The sequence below is a fragment of the Haliaeetus albicilla genome, chromosome 1, assembly GCF_947461875.1.
Source record: "Haliaeetus albicilla chromosome 1, bHalAlb1.1, whole genome shotgun sequence".
NCBI lineage: Eukaryota > Metazoa > Chordata > Aves > Accipitriformes > Accipitridae > Haliaeetus > Haliaeetus albicilla.
This window is the reverse complement of record NC_091483.1, coordinates 16,056,300-16,081,779: the sequence shown is the minus strand read 5'-3', so window position 1 is coordinate 16,081,779 and position 25,480 is coordinate 16,056,300. Positions and strand designations below refer to the sequence as shown.

General features: G+C 36.5%; 1 protein-coding gene across 2 annotated transcripts in view; it reads right to left on the bottom strand.

Annotated features, from left to right (window-relative positions):
* Positions 1-25,480, bottom strand: part of HHIP (hedgehog interacting protein) — an 81,608-nt gene that overhangs the window by 11,153 nt on the left and 44,975 nt on the right. For both annotated transcript variants that reach the window (XM_069780053.1, XM_069780043.1), the window contains exons 5-11: positions 16,521-16,672; positions 15,902-16,075; positions 14,358-14,501; positions 13,343-13,464; positions 11,173-11,296; positions 10,342-10,472; positions 9,647-9,728 (exon numbers count right to left, since the gene is read on the bottom strand). In XM_069780053.1, the coding sequence (XP_069636154.1) occupies positions 9,647-9,728; positions 10,342-10,472; positions 11,173-11,296; positions 13,343-13,464; positions 14,358-14,501; positions 15,902-16,075; positions 16,521-16,672 (929 nt within the window). The remainder of the gene's footprint in view (positions 1-9,646; positions 9,729-10,341; positions 10,473-11,172; positions 11,297-13,342; positions 13,465-14,357; positions 14,502-15,901; positions 16,076-16,520; positions 16,673-25,480) is intronic.

The window sequence follows — 25,480 nt, the reverse complement described above, 5'->3', positions numbered from 1 at the left end:
AGGGGATTGCTTTTTTTCTCAAAAACACCAATAAACATAGAGATTATATGTTACATTACAGAAGAATACAGTGTGATTTGCTATTCTTTCATGTAACTGCCTTCAGAGATCTTCTACAAGATTAAATAATAGTCCTTGAGAATTCTTGAAGCTTGTATGTGGCAAGACCAGCTTACTGAAGAGTTTATCGCAGGCAGCATGTATCTCTAGATAATATCATTATTAGAAATGCTAAATTCTACTGCTTTTGTGGCTTTTCTTTAGAGAGCGCATAGTCATATAATTCAGTCCAGAATCTGATGGTGTCTTTTTGCTTTTCTAGCTGATTTATATCTCCAGTTGTATGCTGGGAAGAGTAATCTGAACAGCAAGCTTTATGTCGCACATTATGACATGCGTAATAATTTTGCGCAAGTATTACCTCTGTCTATGAATTCAGTTTGACATTGCAGATTTTGTATTTCCATATTTTTGTGAAATCATATTTGGATTATGCATTCCAGATGCTTATTTAAGCGTCTGAATGTCAGGAAAGACTTTTTCACTATGAGGATGACCGAGCACAGGCACAGGTTGCCCAGAGAGGCTGTGGAGTCTCCATCCTTGGAGATATTCAGAAGCTGTCTGGACACGGTCCTGGCCAACTGGCTGTAGGTGTCCCTGCTTGAGCAGGGGGGTTGGACCAGATGCCCTCCAGAGGTCCCTGCCAGCCTCAGCCATTCCGTGGGTGATTCTGTGAAATGTATGCATGAAGGAAATTCTAGTTCAGCTGACTTAAAATATTTCTGATACTGTTTTTTTGTTGGGCTTCTTGGTGTCAAGTTTTACGTGATGCAATTTTTTCTGTTGGTCTCTACAAAATATTTTGGATGTCCAATAGCCTTTTTTATTTACAAAAGCAAAGCATTATCTTCCTTAACAAAGAAGGAATGGTAGTGTTCCTTCTGTAGTGTTAAGTGTGTAAAAAACTTAAGTGTTATAACTTAAGCGTGCCCTAATTGTTGATACGACTTCCAATGCTTTTTTAGATGTTGGTTTTTTTGTTGTTTTTTTTTTTTTAATTTAGCCGTGTGTCATCATACTGACCACTTATTTTACGTGCTGTCTGAGTTCAGCAGCTAGAGACTGATAGATCATCACAAGGCTACAGGTTGCCAGTAGAGGCACAACGTTTTGTCTCTGCTGTGGGTTTGAATGCACAGGAATAGGTTTAGAAAAGAATGGCAGGGTCTCCCAAGAGACCTAAACAAGTAATTGAATGGGAGCATCATGGCAAATTAAGTTAGTTAGTGACAAATACAAAATTGCTCATTCACAAGGAAATAATTTCAACTACTGCCATACATTCCTAAGCTTGAAATTTGCAGCACAAAGATTCTAATAATTTTGTGGAAAGCTCAGAGAAACCTTGGCTAGGTGTCCAGCTAGAATCCAAACAAACCAAAACAAAATTGTATGAGATAGAATAGAATAGAATAGAAAATAAAATTGTTCATTATACTGACATCAGTATTACACCCCCAATTATATGCAAATAGCTGGAATAGCAATTTGTGCACTGATCGCCCTGTCAAATATTAATATCCTAGACTGGTGCCCCTGTGTGGAGCCAAGGATACAATCTGTGGTCTGAGAAAGAAGGGCTGTCATGGGGGTGTGGAAAACAGTGACAGAAAAAAGAGAAGGAAAATTGGGCATTCTTCTTTATCTCCCATTTCAATATCAGAAGAAAAATCGAGGGAAAAAATTAAGCTAAAGAAAATAATATTAACTAGTTGAACTTATGGCTTCTAAGATATCAATGAAGCCCATGTTCTAGTAGGATTTTAAAAAGATATTTCTATGCACAATGGGGCTATTCAAAGTAATATTAGATAGGGTAAAAATAATGTTTAAGAAAAATAAGCACTCATACCTAATGTCATAGAAGTCCCTCACCAGCTGACTGGGCTTACACCCCCCCCCCCATTTTGGCATGCAGCTTGTTAATGGTATGTTACAGGGTTTCTTGCATTTTTCTTTGAAACAGAGTAATAGAGTATAGACTCGCTGGTTTGTTTCACCGTAGCACTTTCTCTGCTCAGTCTTAAATGCTGCCATGATTACTTAAACATCCATACAGAAGAATTGGTTCCCCAAAGATGTTAAGGACAGAAAGAATGTGTAGATGCATCTTTAGTGTAGCACCAAGTTCTGATTTCAAAAGCATTTCTGAGAGTCAGACTTAAGGTCCTGTATTATTTAAGGGCTTTGAAATGTGTTTTGACACCTTTCGTGCAGCACATTTGAAACCCTTTCAGGTTTTGTATTTTTATATTTCCACGGCTGTCTTTTAAATATAATGCATTATTTTTTTGACCTGTAAGGAATTCCAGTTCTGTAGTAATGAGTGTATTACATATGGTCTGGTTAAGAAAGTTCCTACACTTAAAATATGCAAGATTCACAGGCATTGCTGTTTTGGAAACAGTTCTACAAAATGATATGATTTTCAGTGGACACTTGTTCAGATTTAAAGTAAAAAGATCTGTCTTCTAATTCCTACCTCTGGAAAAAAAAAAATCTAAATTTGAGGTGATTTCTTTATAGCCAGCTGCATAGGAGACAACATTCTTTCTTCATCTGTCTCTGTTAAAGTCCATTTCTTTCAAGTTACTTTAAATGGCAGTCTTCTCTTTTTCTTGCTCAAACACAAATACAGTACTGTGTTTAGCAGGAAGCATAACCTCAGGCTCCTGGAGCATCTCTTGGAAAAGAGCTCCAGTGGCATATCTTTAGCAAAGAATGACCTCATAAGTCACAGAGATATTTTATTTGTGAAGATAATGATTTATTTTATTAATAGATGTAAAGTCTTTATCTACTATAGTGCTGGAATATATGGTTCTTTTTTTATTTGTATTTAATTAGGGAGGCAGAAATCATACTTTTTTGTATCCAGCCAAGCATGACTGGTCAATTTTATGATTTAAAGTTTTCTAGTGCTCTTGGTACTTGTGAATATAACCTTGCCTTTTATTCTACCATCAATCAATAACTTGCACTCATCAGCTTTGGATAGTATTTATTAATGGTGGGGTGGAGTAGAAACAAAGATGGAAAAAATTCTGGTTGGCAGAGTGCCTTAGGAGAAGAGGAATACAAATGCAGCTGCAGCAGAAGCCTTCCTGTGTGTGAGAAGAATCACTGGTTTTCCTTAGTTGTACTATGGGAAAAGCCATGCTTCTTTCTCAGGATTTGAATGCCGTTATGGTACCAACACGTATTGAGAGAAAGTCTCTGCCCCACAATACTTACAGTTTGCATTCTTAAGGCTTTAAAGGGGTGGAAATTTTCAGGCTCAGCATAAGTCGAACTGAATCTCACAAAGATAACACAAGTCTTGAAACTGACTGTTGGGACTTGATCTTTCCAGCACTTAGAGAAGGCTACGATTTTGTTTATAGAACTAGTGCTTCGCTGTGTCTCTTGACGTGGAAAATGGAGGGGAATAGATGGAGCCACACTGTGGGCTGGAGAGAATTTTTTTCCTTGTCTCCCTCAATCTATAAAACTCTGAAGGGTACAGCGTGATTACTCTTACAGTAAGCACTATTTGGTCCACAGAAAGTCAGCCAAAAATGTAGCTGATAATGACTATTTATATGGTCTGTACAATTCTAGTTATCTTAAAGAGCTGTTCATATATACAGTACAGTACAGTATATCTTGCTTGTTAAAACATGCTTTCATGAAACTGTATAACAACTCTAAATGTATGGAACATGGAGGAAAAGTTGTACTGGGGGCTGGGGCCCTCGCTGGGTCCCTTTGCTGACATGTGCAGTGCGCTGAGAATTCTTGACTGTACGATGTGTAAAATAATCTTTGCTGCATTACTGTAGCTAGTGTAAGAAAGTAGCCTCTACTGTTCATTTAGAGGCATATAAACGTCTAACATGCTTTAATAGATTAAAACTCATCCTGGAACTGCTTAGGATTTCATGCTTTCTTCAGTGCATCTCTTCACAGTTCCACTAAACGCACAGAGTGATTTAGTTGCTAGATGCGCTAGCCTGTAACTCAGACATACATAAATCAATGCAAATGGAGGGTCAAATTCAGCAGTAATACAATGGTACTGAACAGAAAACAATTCCTCCATCGTGCCTTTGACACAATATAAAAAATTGCTACTTTCCCACTAAAGTGAGAAAAAACCCAGACAAAATTCCTGGATGTTCAGATTTGAACAAGAGACACGGCCATAGAAATCCTGATTGTGGTAAAAAATGTATGGAAAGAATGTTATGCTTCAATTAACTGCACACAAGATATTACGTATTAGAATGATGCTTAAGTATATAATCAAAATTTGTGCATTAGTTGTTTGGTTTTTTCCTTTATAAGGGAAAATGTCAAGAAAAAATAATTTTGTTTCACTACTTGTCATAGACTAAATTTACTACTTGTCATAGAATAAATATAGCATCTCTTCAGGTACAGCTTCTAAAATTAAAAAGTATACCTTTAGTCCTGGGAGAGATGCCAAAAGCTCATTACTTGTCTCCAGATTTACTACATGGGAATAATGTGGAAAAAACTCATGGCTTTTAAGATTTAAACTCAGCAGCATATCAAATTTATTCTTATATGGTATACTTGTTCATGACCTCTAGTCTTAAGAAATTCTGTCATGTTTGAAAACTAGTCCCTAGTGAAGCCTGTATCAATGTTAATAGCTAAGAGGTCAATGCAACTGCTAAACAGTTTGTATTACTGTCAGGGTGGTCATGAAAACAACACCTGCTGCATGAGCACTTGGCAGCTGGGTCAACAGGCACTGTGGGAATTTATCAATTTAGGGGGCCACTTGCATAACACTTTGACTGATGAATTGGGAAAGACTGGCTTACTGGGCTAAAGCTGCTCTATTATGTATGACTTTCTTTAGGATGGCAGAGGCTTCCTGCAGGCTCCAGAAAATAAGTGAAAGATAAACTGAGCTGTTTTTTCCTTATAAAGCGATAAAAAGTGAGAACTCCTTAATAGCCAATGCTAGAAAGACTAAAAAAAAAGGGGAAAAAAAAAATCCCAAACCAAAACAAAAACTTTTACAGTCAGTGAGCTGTGATGTGATTGAAAAAAATCCTTAGGTTTTTCCATCGTGGTTACAAAGGAGTTTTTGTGAAGTACTTCTGTAAAGTGAAACTCTCTAGACTGGTATTCGCAAAAAGCTCTAATTTCTCTTTAGTGTCTCTTATGGGAATAGTAACTGCATGTGGGTAGGTAAATGAGATAAGAATTTTGCATGCTCCGGCTAAACTAAACATAATTAGACATTAATTCTGGCTTTCCATTCCCTCAAATGACTTAAGGGATAGTAACTTTCTGAACAGAAAGAAATCATATGGCCCACCTGGGTTGGTGAGAGCATTCACCAACAAAATTGGCTCATTCTACAGAGAGTTACCCCTAGTAGCTTCAGATTATATCTATAACCCATCAGAACTGAGTATCTTGATGCAGATTAGTCTAATACCATATGTTTCCGAGTTTCCATTTCCATTATAATTAAAGTGTTCAAGAGGGCTATGCTTTCATAAATGCTGTTTTTCTATCATACCATCGAACACTCTTGACTAATACTAAAAAATAAAATCTTTGTAAAGACCCCGAACAATGTCAAAATGAAGTATGACCTAGATATTGTCCCTTAGTGTTTGAAATCAGTCTGTTTGGAAATACTCTCCTATAGCGGAAATCCCAGAAGGTGATGATGAAAAGGATGATAAGTGGAATTACATATGACGGAGGGGCATGAAAGAGGAGTGAGATGCTTTGAATCAAGTTCAAGTTTCAATCCAACAGAAACCAGCTATTCTGGCTGTTGATGCGAAACATATTGAAATCCGGATCTATAAAGTGTTATAAGGAGAGGAAGAGGAATTCTTCTTACGTGTGCAAGGACACTTACTGAAGCTCTGCCCTCTTTTGTAAAAATCACCTGCTGGCTTCAGTGAGCCATCCTGGTCAAAAGAATTATGCATCCCCTTTGGAATCACTGTATCGACAGTGGCAAGCCCTTAAAACTTCACAGGGGATACAGCACGGTGTGACTGTCCTATAAACTTTTCTGGGTTTAGACTCGTCTTTTAAATGGAAATCTTTTGCATTGTCCATCAGTTTGTGTATTCTTCTCCGAATCTTTTTCATTTTATGCTTGACTTGCTTAGAGAGAAAAGTGATCAAAATTTAAGTGTTCTAAAAGAAGACTTACAAAGCCACATTATGGCTGTTCTGCCACCTTCCAAAGTTTATTTTCTTACTTCTTGGTCTGTCTCTGTCTATGGTTTTCAAAGAAGAGCTGGTAATAATGTTTAAATTACAGCTGATATGAACCTATCAACAGATCTTTCTTATTTGAATATGCATTTTTAATACTGTCCACAGCTGATTTTCTCCTCTCATCATGCTAGAAAATGATTACTTTTTCTTTTCTCATGGGTTTGTCTCCTATTTTCTCTGTTATTGACTAACCGGAATATTTGGACCTATACACATTTTCTACATCACTGTTTACCTAGTTATTTTTCCTGTGCATTCATCAACATTTTTGTGATTGATATTAGTATGTATTTGAGGAAACAGAAAGCAAGACAGAAAAATTATAAAACAGAAAGTCAAAAAATAGAGAATAAAAAGGGTTTCTTTTTTGGTCAAAAAGACAATTTATAAAATGCTAGTATTTGCACTGATCTTCAGGACGTCTGACTAACCCTACCTTTTAGTTGAGAAGTACGTAAGTCTTTCTCCCTGTATTTTCTCATTAGCTCCTAACCCTGGGAAGTAGTTTACTTGTGACAACATTTTCTTAATAATCATCAAAGAATGGATAAATTTTTCAAAGACAAATTTTTAACTTAAGAAATTTTTCTTTTATCTACTAGTTTAACTAATTTACCTAATGCTGGTTTTATGTGTTTGTAATTCTTAGGGTTTCCCACATCTCCTCCAATCTCAAAGCTAAATATGCTATTACCTATACTTTTCACTCTACTCGATTTTGGTAATAGGTAGTATATGTGTATTTTGCAGCACTTCACATACTTGGATTTTACATTCATTTTTAACTTTTCTGTTTCCGATTTATCACTTTGCTGTCTAAGAGCTCCCAAGTACTAATGTGTCATTATAACAACCTTGTTACAAAAAGAAGGATTATTTAATTCTGTGCATTTGATGGGAGGCTTTTTAGTTATTGACATGAAGTATTTGGATGAAATGAACAAAAGTTTCCTGTGGTACTTTGAATTCGATGTTTCAAACTGATGGAGGGATTGAGAACCTCTGTGTTGATCATATTTATCAATTTGTCATATATCATCTCAGTTTAACACCTCATTTTTATTACATGAGAAGGATTGTTTTAGGATAGGACTTTCCCATTGCTGAACATTGAAGATAAATGCAAAGGGTTCTCTGGATTACCCTCACCCTCTGATCTTCTAATGTTTTAACTTGCCCACTTGTTTTGAAATTTTTTCTACTGCTAGCTATATCCAAGTAGTAGGTTTCTTTCTTAAGCTATATTTGAGACAAGGAAATCAGGGTCACGGTTATGTTTGAGAACAATTTTGATTATGCAGTAGTTTTCTACAAAGATCAAAAGAAATCAAATCCTGCATCTTCATGTAACATTTATTATTTAGAATAAAAGAACAATTTCATAAGCTTGCAGCAGCTTACGAATGACCACTAGCTGAAGAAGATTGTGTTTTGCATGAAGTTATTAATTTCCAGCAAGGGGCTACCACAGGGAATGATAATTTTGTTCTTTTACACTGCCCCATGCATGGAAGGCTCTCTCTGCAAATTGATGAGTCTGCCAGGGGCCACCTCTTGCAGGGTTTTGTTAGTAAATAATGAATCTCTAAGATGTGACAAATCAATACTTTGATGACTTTATTTATACATGATGCTCATAGCCCACCTGTAGCATCTTTATTTTGTCTCCTGGAAAGTTTACTGTGCTAGGGTTTACACCTGTATTTGATACATTTGTATGGCACATACCATGGGGAAGACACTAAAAGGAGCAACAAAATATTAGCATGCAAAAAAATGCATGTGAATAATAATTAATATGAATAGCAATTACATGAACATTTATCAAAGCTATGGAATTTTTATGTTTTTTACAAGTGTAATGTGAAATTAACATAAAATGGTAAACAGAGCTGCAATGCTCTTTTGTGGAAGTAACTCATTATCTTTCACTTAAAAGCTTGCAATGGTGTGAGATTGAAAAACAACAAAACTCAGAACTTTGCCTGAATGAAAATTATCCCATGTTTCTAAAAAGTGTTACCAAAAACTATATCCCTTTGCCACAGTCTGTTTAATTTCAACTGTGTGCCAATTTACAAAAGTATTTTATAGTTTTCTGGTTACTTTCACCAGTAACCAAACACAGTCTTGACCCTTTTCCATACATGAAAACAGCCAACCGTGAGTGCAGCAATGGGAGGTCTGGCCTTTCAGGTATGTCAGCTGAAGACCACCCTACTGGAAGAGGTAACAAGAACAAAAAGCCGAGGTCAAACAAGGCAGCCCCATGTAATTAGATACTAATAGTGGATTTAGGGTGTAAAATTCACTTAAAACCATACACCAACAGACTAAACAATCCCAGTAAGAATGGCAAGTTTTGTTCTAAAAAAATGTTTTTAATACCAGAAAGCATAAATAAAACATACATAATAACCTTGACTGACAGACTGTACTAACCTGCAGTAACATCTGCTTCAAAATTATTTGCTACAGGTTTGGGATAGTATAATTACAAAGCACTGAAACTCTACTGTAACTTATAGTACAGCATGCATCCCATTTCATGAATTTATTATTGAATTCACTTGTCCCAATAACAATTTTTAGAATTTAAATTCTGACAAGTAAATAAATTCCTTTCTTAAACAGTCAACAGCAAAACCAAAACTCTGTCTGATGCTAATGGGGAAGCATGCTGAAGTAGACACTGAACAAATGGGTAGTTGCTTTTGCAGGGTTTGATGGGGTCAAAGTAATTAATACAACAATCTTCATTTCTGTTGGCCGTTTCATTTTGTGTTAATTTCTGATGCTTTTGCAGGATGGATGTGGTAGCTTTACATGCCACAGACTTGGTTGATAGAGCAGCAAGATCCATCAGGAAGAAAATGGTATTTCTCCGGCTAAAGTGAGTATCTGCTAGTCATCTGCTCTTATTGCTCTTAAGGCATCTTTTACCTGTACTGGTCCATATGGTTCCACATTAAATATGTCTACACTTCTATGGAAACATGCAAAGAATGTGAATCTAGGTGGGAAAGTGGGCAGCATTTAGCATAATGTCAAAGAGTAAAAATTTCCAGAAGTTAGCATTGGTTACACCTCTGTTGTTCTGACATTCACTTTCTATGGGACAGTGATTACTCTTAGTGAATCTATTCTGCTTGCTGCTGATGGTACATTTGCTTTTAAGAAGCCCCCTGCATTGAGAATTTCCCTTCTTATTGAATGTCAGTATTGCATAATTCAGCTACATGGAAAGAACTAAATTTATCTTTTGGTTTTTAACCTGTTGAAGGAAAGACTGATCTCTAGTGAGAAATGCGATGCTCACCTTTTTGGGTCAATGATCTTGTAGAGTTTTCCGCTGTGAGGCTGTGTCATACTTTTACTGCTTGATAATATGTAAATCTCACCTGTTAAAGAAACCAATGCAATAAATTAGTTCTCCTTTCCTAAGACGTCAAATACATGACTTTTGTGATCTAGCTGTATTTGCAAGATGAGATTAAAAAAACTTCGGAAGAAACACTCATCACTGAAATATACAACAGAATCATTGCTATTTGAAAATTTAAAAAAGCACTTTCCCCAAATTGATGCTAAAATGTGAAAGATATTTTATCATGAATGTTTTTTGTTTCATATTGTATAGAATTGGTTAAAAAAAATAAAATTGGGAAGGAAGGGAGAAGAAGGGGCTTGGTCTGCTCATGCAATATCTTTGCCCCTGAAGACTGTAATTTGGGAAATAAAAGCAAGTACATGACACATTGTGTCATAGTGAGTGACACAGTTCACAGAACATGAGAGACAGTAAGGACCTTTGCCCCTTCCAACAACCCATTCTCTTCTCGGTTCTTCTTACAAGGTGGCTAAGGTGTAGCTGAAAGCAGCGTAGACACCTTTGGCAAAGGAAAAATAGCTTTAGATTTCTTCTTTTTAAACATGTACTATAAATTTGAATAGTTCAGCAGGCATTACCAATAAGGCTTATGATTTAATAACATTTTTATTTTTTTTATTTACCTAATTCGTCTTCACCAAATCCCAAGACAGGGCCTGAGAAGAAACCTCTACATGAACCAGTGTTGCCAAGACAGAGGGGTTTCTCTTGCCACTGTTTGGTTGCAGGACTCTGTTGCAGTGTTAAAAAATTTCTATATTCAAAAACACATAAAGCAAATTGTTATATTATATTTTGAATACAGTTTTCACTGTCCAGATAAATAAGTAAAGTATAAAGAACTGCTGCAAGTAGTTCCATAGGTACTTCTGTGCAGTTCATCATCTTATGATTTCCTGCCTTTTATTTTTCAGATGCTTAAAAAGCACAGCATTTCCCTTCCTGTCATTCAAACATTGCAAAATTGGCTTCAAGCTATACTGTACAGCCGTTTGTGAATCTGAGCTATTTGGCATGGGAAAACTATGCCCATTTTAAAAAAAAACCATATTCATTTTGCTCCATCAGTGATGTTTCCATAAAACCCCAAAAGTTTTCAATGTCTTACCATTTAGACCTGTTTGGGAAACAGTTCCATGGTTAACATTTATTCCCATCATAATGTAAATGATTCACGTAAGTGTTTATAGAACTAAAATCTTAAGAGCGCCATAATGTGAATGTCTTTGTCTGTAGTTTTTTACCAAGGATCAGGTATGTTACATATGTTGCCATTCATTAGAATGCTGTGCTATTTTACTTCCAAATATAGAATTTAATCTGCATTGTCACACCACTAAATTGGCAAAGTGACACAATATACAAGACCACTGGTGTTCCTTCATACAGGAAGCTCAGTAATGAAATATACCTTACATGCATTTTTGTTTAAGAGTGAGTTAGAAAAAACCTACCCATTGCGGTCTCCAAATACATAACTTCCATAGAGTCTTTCAGACTGGCAGCCTCGATAGACAAATCCACCAACCAAGGATCCACTGCTGAACGGTTTGAATTCTAAAAGTGAAGGCTCACTTTCTAAAAAGGAACTACCGTAGCATTAGATCATATGCAGTTTCATATTTTGATTTACATTTATGAAAATGTTATAACTTCAAGAAAAGAGGTTAATTCCATTTAAACATTCCTTAAAATTCAAGATGTGTTGCCGGAAATGAAACACTAAAAAAATCAGAAAATTACAACAAAGGCTGTTTGTGAAACAATCGGTTAGGGATTTAGATAGGAGAGGCTATAATTGCTTTCTTCTGTGTGCACAGGTTGGGAGAATAAAACTATATAAAGATTAGGTCGGGCTTTCATTGAAGTTGATGTGATTACGGCTATTAACTTTTATGTGTCAATACAGTCTGCAGAAGGGATCTCCTGAACTTCAGGAATACAATTAAACCCCCTTCACTGTAAAGTCCTTCCAGTATCTAAGAGCAGAAAGTCCGGTGATTTTCAGCAGAACTTGTTTTCAAAGCCTTTCAGTGGTTTGAGAACCTCTTTCAACATCACAGTTTTAAACACGGTATGTGTGTTACATCCCATAAAACACTAGTATTGCTGGCCGTAGATTCTTGCGGTAACTTATTTTACGCTGCTGTTGTAGTTGTAGTTCCTACACATATTTTTTTTTTTCTCTTTTTTTGCAAAATTGCAGAGTTTAGTCATATCAAATAAAGTCTTCAAGGAAGTTTCAGTGTAAATGTTCCTATTTATGCGATCAAATACTGCTTAGGGTAAAGGTAGGCTCAACTTGACATGCTAACTGAATAATTTTAAATTAAAGCCACAGCCAATACACCTTTTTGTTTTATAGGAACTTGTTTTAGTCAGACGGCTATCTGCAAGCCTTTGATAAATGAATTTCCCAGATTATTCTGCAAGAGTAAGAGCTCAAATTTTACATGGGAGAAAAGGATGATGAGCAATTGAAGCGATTGACCCAGAGCCTACTATTAATATTGGCAAGCTGTTCTGGGTAGACAAAATATTGCTTAGTTTACTCTGCAATAAAGATGCAGTCAAAATTCCATTGGAGCAGTGGTTTACCAAATATTATTCTTTGGTTTGGCTTTTATAAAATGAACACAGAAAATACATGCAATAACTGAAGTAGAACAATTGCATTACACTATTGTGTACTATTGTATTAGCCAGCACAGCTGCTTTGCTTTTAAGTAAAATACAAATGGGTGAACTAGGGATGTGAATAAAACCAGAAAATGCTACGTTCCAGGAGATAGACCAGTTCTTGATGCCTTTACACACCTTTGGCATTTATCACTTTTTACCGCTATGAATTTACAAGCTGCTAAATGGTCAAGAAAGGTAGATGATAGCTCAGAGTAACTGTCACCTGACTTGCCTGAACTAGCAAGCGATCTTAGTGAGTATCAGAGTTAAACATTAAACTAAAATCACAACTGACAATCATACTGATCCAGAGAGAACATGAAACACTTTAAAATTTTAAGTTCCTAATTGAGTACGTTTATCTTTTTGTAATCTAATCTAAGCTAGTCGTTTATTATGAAGTAGTAGCATTGTGCATTTTTCATTAAGTTTTTCATTTTTAGTAACATTTAAACAGAGCTCTGTCATTTCCCTGTTTGGTTTTGGTCTGTTGTTGTCTATCTCACTTTTTCCATTATAGGAGGCACATTTCATGTGGTTTCCATTCTGTATCTTAAAGGGTTATTTGTGAATGGCTAAGAATACATTTTCATCACTTCCTGATATTCCAAAATCTTTTCTTTATGAGCCATCATATGCAGCAACAGTAAGATCTTTGACAGAGTAGCAAATGGCATATTTCTTAAATCTTATTTACATGATATTCTAGAGCAACAAGAAGAAAGTTGAGTCATTTAAATTTTGTTTTGTCTTGCATCTGTTACCTGCTTGTACCATACTTTTCCTAAGTTCTAGTTTTTGTAGGTTACCTATCCTGTCTAAGCTGTAAGTTACCTATCATGGCTATACAGTCCTTTACCTATTTTCTTCTGCTTTCTGTTTATTATTCCATGGGCATAGAAACCGACTGTTTCCAGTAGCTTTACCCTGGATGGAACTTACCATAGTCTTTACCCTTTATTATTTGTAAGATTCTTGCTGAAGATCTGTTCTTTGCATTTGAATCTGAGCAAAGTATAGTTAAATTGATGTTTACATCTGTTGGGTGGCGGTCCACAGCACATCTGTAAAACAAAAAATATAAGAAAAACCATGAGATAGATGAGTTCATAATGTGTAATCCTCTATCAACAGTATGAAGCATCACATTTTGAAGGATTATTGTTTCTTTGTGATGCCTACTCATTTGAGGCACCTATTTCATGCTAAGCCAAAATATCTAAGTGCATCAGATTTGAATACAAGAGATAATACACCTTTCCCATCCCTACACCACATTTTATATAATGTGAAGTAAACCTATTTTTTCCTAGTGATAAAATGTACTCTGCTCAATAGCACCTGAAATGAATAGTGCTTTAACCAAGCTAAATGAGCTGACTTATATGGTATAGGAATTTTGGACTGTTCAGAAGTTCAAGAATCAACTCCTTATCTGAACAACTTGACTTTCTGAATTTTTTCAAACCATGACTTTAAATGTCACTTCAGTACTACCACCCACCTAATTTGCTGAATTATGTGTTGTTTGGTTAAAGCTTTGTTCTCCTCCTTGTTATTGTTTAGATATCACCAGATGTTCTCATTTGTTTTCCACGTGCTTTTTTTCTCAGTTGAGATTCCCATCTCAGCTGTACTTTACCAACTCTCTGCTTTAAGTTCTCTTCTTTCATAAAGGTAATCATTTTATTATTCATTAAAACCAAAAATCCTCTACTTTGTTTCTGTCATTTCACTCTTGACTTGTAATAGTTGTGCATGCTCTTCTCCTTCCCCCTTGCCAATGTACATTTGTTTCTAACTGTGACATATGAGTGGAGGTGGAGGAGTGGAAGTTTTAAAAAGTTCACGAGTGCCTTTATTATTAAAATTTTGTTACCCGACTGTATAAAAGATTTCTGGTTGAAAACGGTATCTTCTCCAGAGTTTAACTTCAGTTTAATTGAAACTTACTTACCGGCCTGGATTGTGGAGTCCATGTGCAAAAATCTCGGGAGGTTGGTTTGTGCTATTAAAATGTGGGTTGCTCCGTGGTATGGAATAAGGGACATTGCACAGGTCAGTATTTACGTCGAGGCGCAATACAGAACCTGTAAAATCACTGAGAAAGTTGGAGGATAAAATAATTGTTTTTTAAAAGTATTTTACTGGTAGATTTAGTCCATATAATACTACCGTGAACCAGCAAAATAAATCACCCACTTTACTGAATAATCACATATAGATTGGTTTTATGGTACGTGCAAGTCCAAAGAACAGTAGCAGAACCTGTCAAAGATTCAGTTGGCCGGTATGTTGCCTTGTTATGTCCATACTACAATGCCTCTGACCATGCTGTTGGGAAGCAACTTGATAATAAGAGCAACTTTCCATACATCAATATTGTTTTATGGCTTCAAACATAAGGCTATTAACTCTTTTATACTGCATCTCTTCTAGAGTAACTATGGATATAATCACTATGTAGTTACAATGCTTTTTGCTAACACTTTGAATCCTACTCTTGAATTCAATGATTTCTAGTCACAGTACAATCCAAAGATTAACTATACATTAATTAAAAAAAAAAAAAGTAAGTAATTGTATTGGTTGAATGGAGATGTTGGTATTTTTTTGTAAAGAATCAGAACTTTTCTTGTTACATGAAACAGGACAGAGTGAAATGTTTTGCCTTACATTCATGATTGTGATGGAGGAAGGGAGAAGGACAAGAATGTAGAAGGAGTAGAAGAGCATCAAAACTCTTTTTGCAAACATGAGAAGATGTGATATTTAAACGGATTCCTTTCTGTCTTTCTTCATCATGAATCTGTTTCAGTCTCTCATGTTTTACACGAATTTAAAATCAAGTATTATTGCTCTCTGGTCTTGGTTTTAAGTATATCCTTACTGCAAAAGGCAGGAGCACCTGCTATTCTGCTGAGCCAAAGAGGCCTTTGAGCATAGCAATTCCTTTTAGGTCTGTAAAGGCTCAGTATCACACTTTCTCTAAATTAAGGCAAATGTTGCAACTCTAACAGAGCATAAGGAAACAGAGGGAAAAAGCAGGTTGAGAAAATTGTATAGGTAGAACCAAAGCAGGATTGCTTCATATGTTCTCTAGACATTTTCCTAAGTGATAGTGTTGTTATTGACTCTGGTAAGTGTTTGTAGACACTTTTTTAGAATGTTTGCTCAATAAAGTTGTCCTGTTTGTAGAATAATAGTTTGGAAAAAAGAAGTCTAACCTGTGCTTATATACAATTGCATCTGCTGGTGAGGGCTCCAATATTTAAATGGTTTGATAGCACACAACTACAAGAACATGTATTTAAGCAGTAAGACTGTTCTGAAAATCAGCAGTTTGCTAAACACAGGCACTGAAAATAGTAGGATTATGTAGTAAAGGAAGAGGGAGTAAGATTTGTCCTGACAACTGCTGATCACTTTTGATTCTGACCTCAAATACTTTACAGAAACAGAAGAAAATAATAGAATTCTATCCATTGGCAGTTTCTGTACCTTAAACCATCCATCTCCTCCATATCATCTAGAGTGATCATGCCATCTCCAAGAAAAATGTATAGGAAACCATCTGGGCCAAACAGAAGCTGTCCTCCTAGGTGTTTTCGATGTAGTTCTGCTACTTCTAAAAACACTCTTGCTGTTCTCATATCAACTTGGTGTGGATTTTTCCTGCAATATAAAGATATGAACACAGTTTTCACAATTCACTATCGTTCGTCTTTCTAAAAATAAACTTGAGTCATTCAAATTATACTTTAAGATATGGATGCTGTAACTTGGTGGAAAAATGTCAAACAATTATTTCTGAGAAATTTCAACTTTCCAGCATTCACAAAAAAATATTTTGCTGCCTATACACAATAGGAAATTACTATAATTAAAAAATGACAGAATAACTAAAAAAAGTCTTAAAGAGAATAAACCAGTGTACTTACCGGTGTTCCAGAACTACTGTTTGAAATAAAATCAGCAATAATTTTTCTGCAAGTGCCCAAGTATACACATTGTAAACCTGATAGTTCATTTTAGAAATTGGAAATACTAAATACTAAAATGAAAATGAAAAGGTTGCTGAGAAAGAAAGAATTTGTGAATTTTAGACTTCTACTGATACCTGGATACTGTGTATTCTACGACCCTAAGGATGTGGTCATGAGGTCCAATAGCCCACCGTTCTTGGTTGGTGGTATAAGACACATACAGCTTTCCATTTTTCTTGTAATTGGGATGGAATGCAAGGCTTAACAGTCCTCTTTCATCTCCTCCCTGCAGTCAAATGAAAAACACAAAGAATTGTGAAGTTAATTATGTTCTTTATTGTGTTTCAGCTGGAACCCAAAAAAAAAAGTTTCTTTCTTGTGGATAATCTTTGCCCAAACTCTTTTATTTCTTTCCTGACTACTGCACAAAAAGGATTATAAAACATTTCACTTTGGGGAAGTCTTTAGGAGTTAGAACAAGACAATTGTCTTATGTAGTTATCTATGCACAAGTCTCTTACGCCACTTTTGTGGAGTGATTTGTGTATGTAATCTTTGGGAAGCCATGAAGACAAGTTTAAGTGCTGTGAAGGATTCTTTGCTGGGTTACTAGGTTGCTTGTAATTCGTAGAAGACAAATAAAAAGGTCTATAATCAGCAGTCACTTCTAATCCAAGTATCCAAAACCTAAAACACAGTGCTGGCTGCCAACTCCCACTGTCTTGGCAATATGTTTAGAAAACAGTTAAATTGCTTGTGTAATATGTAAACCTTTGTTTTACCCTGGAGGCAGCAACATCAGTTGTCACAACTATGGTGGTCTGTTCATCATAGCCAGTATACTGTAGGTAATAAGCAGCCTTGGTCTCTGTGCAGAGAAACCATAGTTTTACATGTGGTCCTTCAATGGAAAGGTTTTTGTTATTTTTTTAAAATAAAAATAGAAAAATCTCTGAACAACTTTCTTTTGTTATTATGTTTGCCACAAAGATTAGTACAGTTACATGTTAAGCATCAAATTCATGTAATGTACTGTGACAATGCAAATACCCTGTGTACTTAAATAGTAGGCAATTTTCTCTTTGGCTTCTAAAAATGTATGTAATATTACTATGCCTAAAATTGTATTTGTATAAATGAAGAATGAAACTTAGATTCATTTGTTGCTCTTGAAGAAATACAGGGCATAGAAATAAAGAGAGTACCTAATTAAAAATGCAAATTCAATTCATATATGTGATTATTCCCAAGCTGATAGTTGTTCTGGAGTTTAACTCAGAGTTTACCAGCCTTTAAAAACTAGTGACTCTGTTGTAGATTCAAGTGCTCCAGCTCTGCACCCATAAGGAGACAACGTTTTGCAACTCTAACCACACCCATGATAAGTAATCATGAAATTTTAAATTATAAGAGAGAATGAAGCTTTTAAAATGTATCTGCAATTCAGAGTAATGGATGGGCCTGTCTTCCTGTTGAAAGACGTCCCACAAGAGGCTTAATTGGGAAAGTGCACAGCTTTAATTTATTTTAATTCAACATGATTGCCATACTTCCTTTTTAATCACAACCACCAAAGAGAAACCTGAGTCAGAAACGGAGATGTAAATAGGTCAAGAGATTTCCATACAAAGAGATTTGTACAATGAAATCTGGATCCTGCTAATTTAGAGGCAGCCAAAATTTGCTAGTTTATTTGGTAGAAAAATTCAGTTTCAGGGGGTTATCAGAGAGGTTAGTTCTGAAAGTCTAGTTAGAGCTGCCAGATCAGTTGCAGTCATCATGGATGAAGGGACTGGTAATCTAGCTCTTTCTCCTTGACGAGCCAAAAATAATTCTGCAGCTGAGTCTGAACTGATTGTAGATATTATTGTATGAGTTTCTAAGAGTTTTGACCAAGTTCCTCTGATAAAGTCTGAAGCAAAGGGAGGCAAATCAGTTGCTTTGGGAACAGTAAGGCATATTTCAAAGATTCCTGATGAATGATTCTATCTGCTGTGCCCAGACAAAGACAGTCCTATTTCTTCTCCTGAGAGATGAGTTCAACTCATTTAAGGGCCCAGGAATGTCAATGAGTCACACTAGGCCTGCCCTTCAAGGTGAGTTATTGTGAGTTATTGAAAGTATTAGTAAGAAAAGATGTTTCTGTTACTAAGCTGAAGATTTTATTTAGCACTTGATGTCATGGGAGCAGTCTTAGTGTGAAAGTGAAGTTGTTGAAAGTGTAAACAGGTGAAAATTAAATTAAGAGCTTTTAATGAAGTACACATGAAGCAAGAATTTGACAAATGAATGAAACACAGGACCTGCAAGGTAGTAAGTATGGCAAGTTGTATTCATAGGATCAGGCCAGTATTTCTACTAATTGCTATCTTGCGTGATTCTATTAGACTGCAATATATTACTTTCTTTGTTTGTAGAATGTATCTATTGCTCCCTGAAAAGTCACACTGCTTTCTGTTTTTCAAAGTGAGCCAGACACACTATGTTCTAAAAAGTCTATTTACTTGTGCATTTAATAAAAACTTTGGAAATATCCCTCTAAGATACTGAAATCAGTGCACTATCAAGCCTTTAGTTGGGTTATGGTCAACTAGAAATCCAGCTGAATTTTTCCATGCTTATTCTTTCTGGTTTTGGAAAACAATTGTTCATGTGTACTTTCAGCTTTATCACTAACTGGCAAACGTGTTGTTTCCAATTAAATCACTGCCACAACTTCCACAGCTTTTGAAATGATCTCTATGGTGCCAGAAAGTATATAGTGTTCTGTAGTGTTATGTCTCGTATGTTGTGGGGTAAATTGAGAGATATCCAGCAAAATCCCTTATGAGCAGTCATTTTGGTACTGTCAAACTGAATAATTATGTACCAAATTTCAAAATTTCAGATTTTCCCTATAGAATAACCCTCACTGTTATGTTTTATTAATGCACTTTTGATGTCTACTGTGAAACCAGCAACCCAGGCTTTATAGCCTTGTCTTGTAGATACCATGAGTCAGATATCCATAACTTTCTCTTGGCAGCTTAATAACTTATTGACATCCTTTTCTTTTTAAGTTTCCCCTTAAATGAAACCAGCACCAACAAACTGTAGATGACATAGTAGCTTGTATGAGATTCTGCACTGCACTATTGGATGGAATAACCATTAACGTTTGTCATTTGTATAAGGAAGGGCAAGAAGAATGAGACAAATCTTTGTATTCCATTGGGATGTCGAAGACAAAGAATGATGCTTGGCTGAAATGAGTGTTAATTACCTAAACATACTGTGGACTGGGGCCAATGTGAAATCTCTATCGTAACTAAACCTGGAAGCTCACACTTCCAATGTCTGCCTATGCAGCTCTTTAGCTTGAACACTCCTACCTTCTACTCATAGTAATTGCATGTTTTGCACCAATACCACACTTATTTCAAAACTGATTTTCCTTGGGCCAGATTATAAGCTTCAGCTAAGGAGTTCTGTGAAAGGAAAAACATTCCTTTAAAAACCAGTTTGGTCTAGTTTAGGACCACAAGCATGAAAATAATTTAATCAGAATTATATTATCTTAAGTCAGTACAAAGGCAAGTAAAGATTAATTGTATGCATTAAACTTAAAGTGTTTCTTTACTTTTCATTTTGAAATGGTTAGGTACCTTATGTCAGTTCTGAAACTATATTACACCAGTAAGTGTTCTCAATTGAAGTGTATTCTTAATATTCCTTTTTGCATTGTAAGTTTTGTTGTAATATATTTACACTTGTAAAAAACTGAAACAACTGCACAACACGATCCACTTTGTATTTTGACCAACACTAAGAAGAGTAATTGTTGCATGCAAATACTGGATTTTTATAGAATGGTGCTATTTTCACATAAGCACTCCTTAGAAGCGGGCTCTACTTTCAATCTCTGTTTCCAAATGTACTCTGGTATATCTCTGATACTATATACAGAAGTATTATTTTATTATTATTATATTTTTTCTATAATACAGAAACATGCTGCCTTTATTTTTGAGACGTGCTGCCATTTCATTACATCAATATATGTACATCTAATAAATATAGAGAAATACCTGGGAATGCCTTAACTGGTATTGTTAACGAGTTCATTTAAAGGACATAATATTGTAAGCATGACACTTAATTATGTAACCTTAATAGTAATTAATTTTAGTAAGCAAAACCAGACATGACCATTTATTTCCATTACTATGTGTGGCTTAATAGTAAACAATATAGGTAGCAGGTTCTGAGTTTTCCTTTAAAATTGGTTTCACAATTCACTCTCTTATATAAAATAGTGGCATTTATACTTAACAGCTTTTTCATCTGGACAATACCACTCTCATGTTAGAAATTAGGAGCAACATTTCTAAAAGGGGTTGTGCTTAAAACATGTACATTCAACAGTCCTTTGTGACTTAAAATATTAACTCTAATGTAATGTCTTTATATCATTTGCTTACATCTATTATTATAGAGCAAATGCTAGGTAACTTGTTGAGGTAGTATGATCACCCTTAATTTAATTTATTTCCTATGTAATAAATACCATAACTAATATGTATTACCATGTGTTTGATCTTAAGGAGTTTTATTTGTAAAAAACATGGGGAAAGGGGTCATGGAACATCTAAAATTTCTTGTCAGGCAGTACCATATGAACTCTTCAGAAAGGGAATTCTAATTAGGAGATCCCCAAAGAATCTCTGTTTCTGTGAACCTTTACCGGATCTTACTGTAGGGCTGAAGATCAATGTCAGGTATTTTTCTCAGTGGGAAGTGTTTGCTTAATTGACATGTTTTGGAAATTTGGCCCCAGCACCGGATAGAAACTTGACTACAGCAGAAGTAGAAGCCAGCAAAAGGTCTGCTGCAAGGGCACACCTTGCCTTTCAAAGCTGCATCAACTATTTTGAGAAACACAAGGGGGAGGTGTCTCTGACAGGTGAAAGGGGACAACAAATAGAGAATGAGAAAACCAGAAACTGATTGGGCTGTAGGTATGGTATAGGAATAGAGCTCCTATGGACCTCTTGGGTGTTGAGAACTCAAATGCTTTGCTATCTGAACATCTGTGGGGCCTGAGGCCTCTGGCAAGGGAAGAATTTGTAACATAAGACATTTACCTTAGGGAAAAATAATTACACTGATGTCATGGCTCAGTATAGTATACACACTAGACCCTATCTCCAAAGCATTTCCTTTTTCCTGTTGTGCTGCAAAGCTTCATTTTTTCCCCTCATTTATAAAGGGCTTTGCAGTTATCTAAGGATTTTTTAAAAACATTTTCAAAATTTTTTACTGATTTTAACAAATGCAGTATTTTAATAGTTGACTTAAAAATAGCTTTAGATACAGGAATGCTTTACAATTAAATTTATACAGGAAAAATACTTAGAGGGCCATACTCTTACTTTGAATTTAAGCACAAATCATACTGAAGTTAAAGGTGGTTTTTGTACGGTTAGGTGCAGGGCAGGATTTGGCTGAAAATCATTGATGGCCAAAGTGTACCCATCATAAAGTTGTCTGCTCTGATGTTTGCAGTGATATTTAAATGCTCTTTTTTTTCACAGGACAACTGAACTCACAATAAATTAATGATGCCCCACTCCTTTAGTGCCCAGTGGGTCCAAAAGTCAGACCTATCAAAAGATAATAAGAAGGTGACTCATAAGACCAGTTCTGCATGGATTTTGAATGGGGTTTCTCTGCACCTAGGGAAAAGTCAGAGTACCTATTTACAGGGATTACACGCACATATTTATTATGCAGCATAGTTTTCCAGCAAAAGAACTCTGGATTGGCCATAACTCAAACAGAAATAAATAAAAATAGTTTGAGATCTAAAGATAGCACTGGAACTTAATACCTAATTCTTTTTTTCTTCTTACTTCTGTTGCAGCAAAGACAAAATTTTGACATGGCCTTGATCATTTTTTATTTTCCTTACCTTCATAGTCCTTTGAAGATACCAGTCACTAAATGCAGGACCTTTCACTTCTAGTCCTAGTCCTCTGTACTTATTTTTTTAATTCCTCAACTCCAGATTTTGCTGTTCTGCTGGGCAAGTCTTTAGTTTAATCCAAATGATTATCCTCGTCCCCTGATAATACAATTCTTTCTTCCCGTCCTCCTAAAGAAAGTATATGAAACTTATAAATGCAGATACCAACCCAACACAAACCCACAGCTTGCCTCCTTCACACTCTTCTAGTAAGACATGAATCCTGCTTTGACAACTCTCCCAATTATTGGTTAGAAGTGGCTAAAAGCTTTGAGACTGCCAAGAGCCAGCCAATAATTGAGAGGTTTTGGGCAGAGTGACATATGACTGTGAGTGTGCTTGCAAGGAGGTGGCCATGAGCCCATGTGAGGTCTGCATCTGGACTGAGAAACTTTATGTACTGCACTACTTTAGGAGAATTGGAATAACAGAAGACAGTGGAAATCAGTCCCGGAAGAGGGAGATTCAAATAAAGACCAGATGATTATTGCATTCAGTAAAGCTGGCTCAAGAAGGTGTGAATTACACACTTTCCTGCACCACAGAGGCCTCTTGAGCTCTAAGCAGCATTTATCCTCTGGGAACACAGGTGGTGATTCCACCTCTGTCCCCAGCTGGATTTATTTTCAAGGAAGCTTTACATTCCACCAGCAATTCAGTGAGTGGTTCACCAGCGGAGGCCACTAAGGGAAGGTAAAAAATAAGCATGCTCCTTCTTATTTCCCTGGCATGCCTCCACTTTCTGGTCTTATTTATTTATTTATTTGGCATATCTGCTCTCCTATACTTCTCCTCTTCGGCATTCTTCCACTAGACTGTCTTCTACTGACAGCTTTTCAGCTGCATTGGTTTGAGGTCTATTGTGTTGTAAAATTAGCCTTCTAGGAAAGCGAGAAAGATTTCTTCAAGTGAATGAGAATGCAGTAAGTGTTAAGAAATTTACTGACCATGAAAATCCTTCATTAACAGAGAGAATAGACTTGATGACCTCTTATTTTTTCTCCTTCTTCTGTTGCTTTTAAGCTTTACCCACCTTTCCATGCCACTTCTGTGATAAAGGCAAATTTTACAACTCTCTTTCAGTGGGCAGTCCAATAAAATTGGCTCAGATGATACCCCAAACAGAACAGACTATGTTACATTAACATTCACAAATACCTGATATGATGACAAGAGACTAATAATCCCTTCTTCATTCACCAAAACCATGACTTTACCTCTTCCAATCAAGAACGATTTTTTTTTTTAACTTAGACCCCATTTTAATGCTATCTAACATTATTTTTCCGTAAACACACAAACAATACAAATTAATCTTGTTAGTGATTTACTGTTCTACCAATGTGCTAATTTGACTGTGGTCCTCTCAGACTTCTACTCTGGTTTTCTCATGTTCTCATTCCCTCACTATGTATATAAAACTTATCTTTATTTTCCAGTTGGATGTTTCATAAAATTTTTCTTTTTGGTTAAAATACAGATCGAATGGCAGAGAGTTGTCAAAAGAGTTTAACAATTATAATTCAATATATAAGTTGCTTTTTTATGGCATGACATTTCAACCAATCACTCCTGCTTTTGTCATTGCTAAAGATAAAAATATGCTATGGAAAAATAAAAATCTTACTACAGTGCAAAGATCTCCCTGGGCTGCTAAATTAAGACTTTTCATAAATGTCCACAAAAAAGTCTACAGCACTTTAAAATGAGCTGTAAGACTTTTTTTTTTTTTGTGCTGAGAGAGGGCAAAAAAAGAGGATGTATGGTGACACATAGCAAATTTGACAGTGCTTATGTAAAATGAACCAACCTACAACAAATTCTATACTCCGATAATTGAAAACAAATTCATGCTGTTTTACCATGACCACTTTATATGGAAATTTAGGGATATAATTCAGAACAGAATAACAGTAATTATCATACTCTCTGCATTGAATTAAAACCAGAAATGTTGATCTGTCTAATTGTAGGCATTAAAAAATAACTAGTTTCAAAAAAGAGAGATGCAAATGGAAGGATGCCCTGATGACATTACTCTGTCTTACAAACAATTCTGCCTTTCTCCTTTGGCTCTCAGTAGTGAACTGTTGTCTGTTAAAGTAGATACTTGCTTTTTCTGGTTGCAAGGGGAATGTTATATTCACACGTGCTATGTCTTTAAATATTGTGAGGCGGGGGGAGAAAGCAGCAAACCACACCCAGCTTGAGGGAAAAAAGCTACAGATTTCTACTTGGATTGGTCCCCATGTCTTCAGTGTTGCCTGTATGCTAATGGATATTAAAATTTGCTCAACAAGTGATAAAAGTAAGTTGCTAGCAGTCTACATCTTGCAAACCCCCCCCCCCCAAAACTAGAGGTGCTTCATTCAGTCCACACCATTTGTGCTTTTCCCCAAGCATTACTATGGTAATCATTCATGTTTGCAACATAACCTAGATTAAACTGTGGGCTTTTGTGAGCCTGGCTCTGTCAGTGTTTTAAGAGAAGAGTGAGTTCAGTGGCTTATCACAATGGTATAAACTTCACTGTAAAATATAAAGGTAGTCTTATTGCTGAAAGTTATTTCTTTAGCAGATTTCTAGCTTTAGTCACTAAGGCTCTGAAGGTACTTAGCAAAGGTTCTAAAGTGTTTTCTGCAAGATATCTAAGCTCGGCAGCCACCACGACGGAGGCAGCCGCCCAGACAAGCGCTCCGGTGGGAACGCGCTGCCAGCCCGGCGCCGGGCCTCAGGCCGTGGCCTGCCCTTGCGCCGGTGTGGGGCGGCTGCGGGGAGCAGAGCTGGGGGGTGCGCCCAGGCAGGGGCACTCCTCCGAGGAGGCGAGGGGGTTGAGGGGCACCAGGGAGTGCGAGAGGACTGCTGGAGTCTCACCCCACCTTCCCCGAGGCAGGCCCGAGGCGGGCAGCGCCCGCGACGCGGAGGATTCCCCACCCTCTCCCCGCCTGGCTGAAGACAGAGACCGAAGGGGTAGGGGGCAATGGCGACGAGGTCCTCCTCCGCGGCTGCCCCACCTTCCCGGGTGCCCTGGCGTAGCAGGCACGAGGCTCCGCCAGTGGAACCGAGCGGCCGCGAGGACGGTGGTTCGTC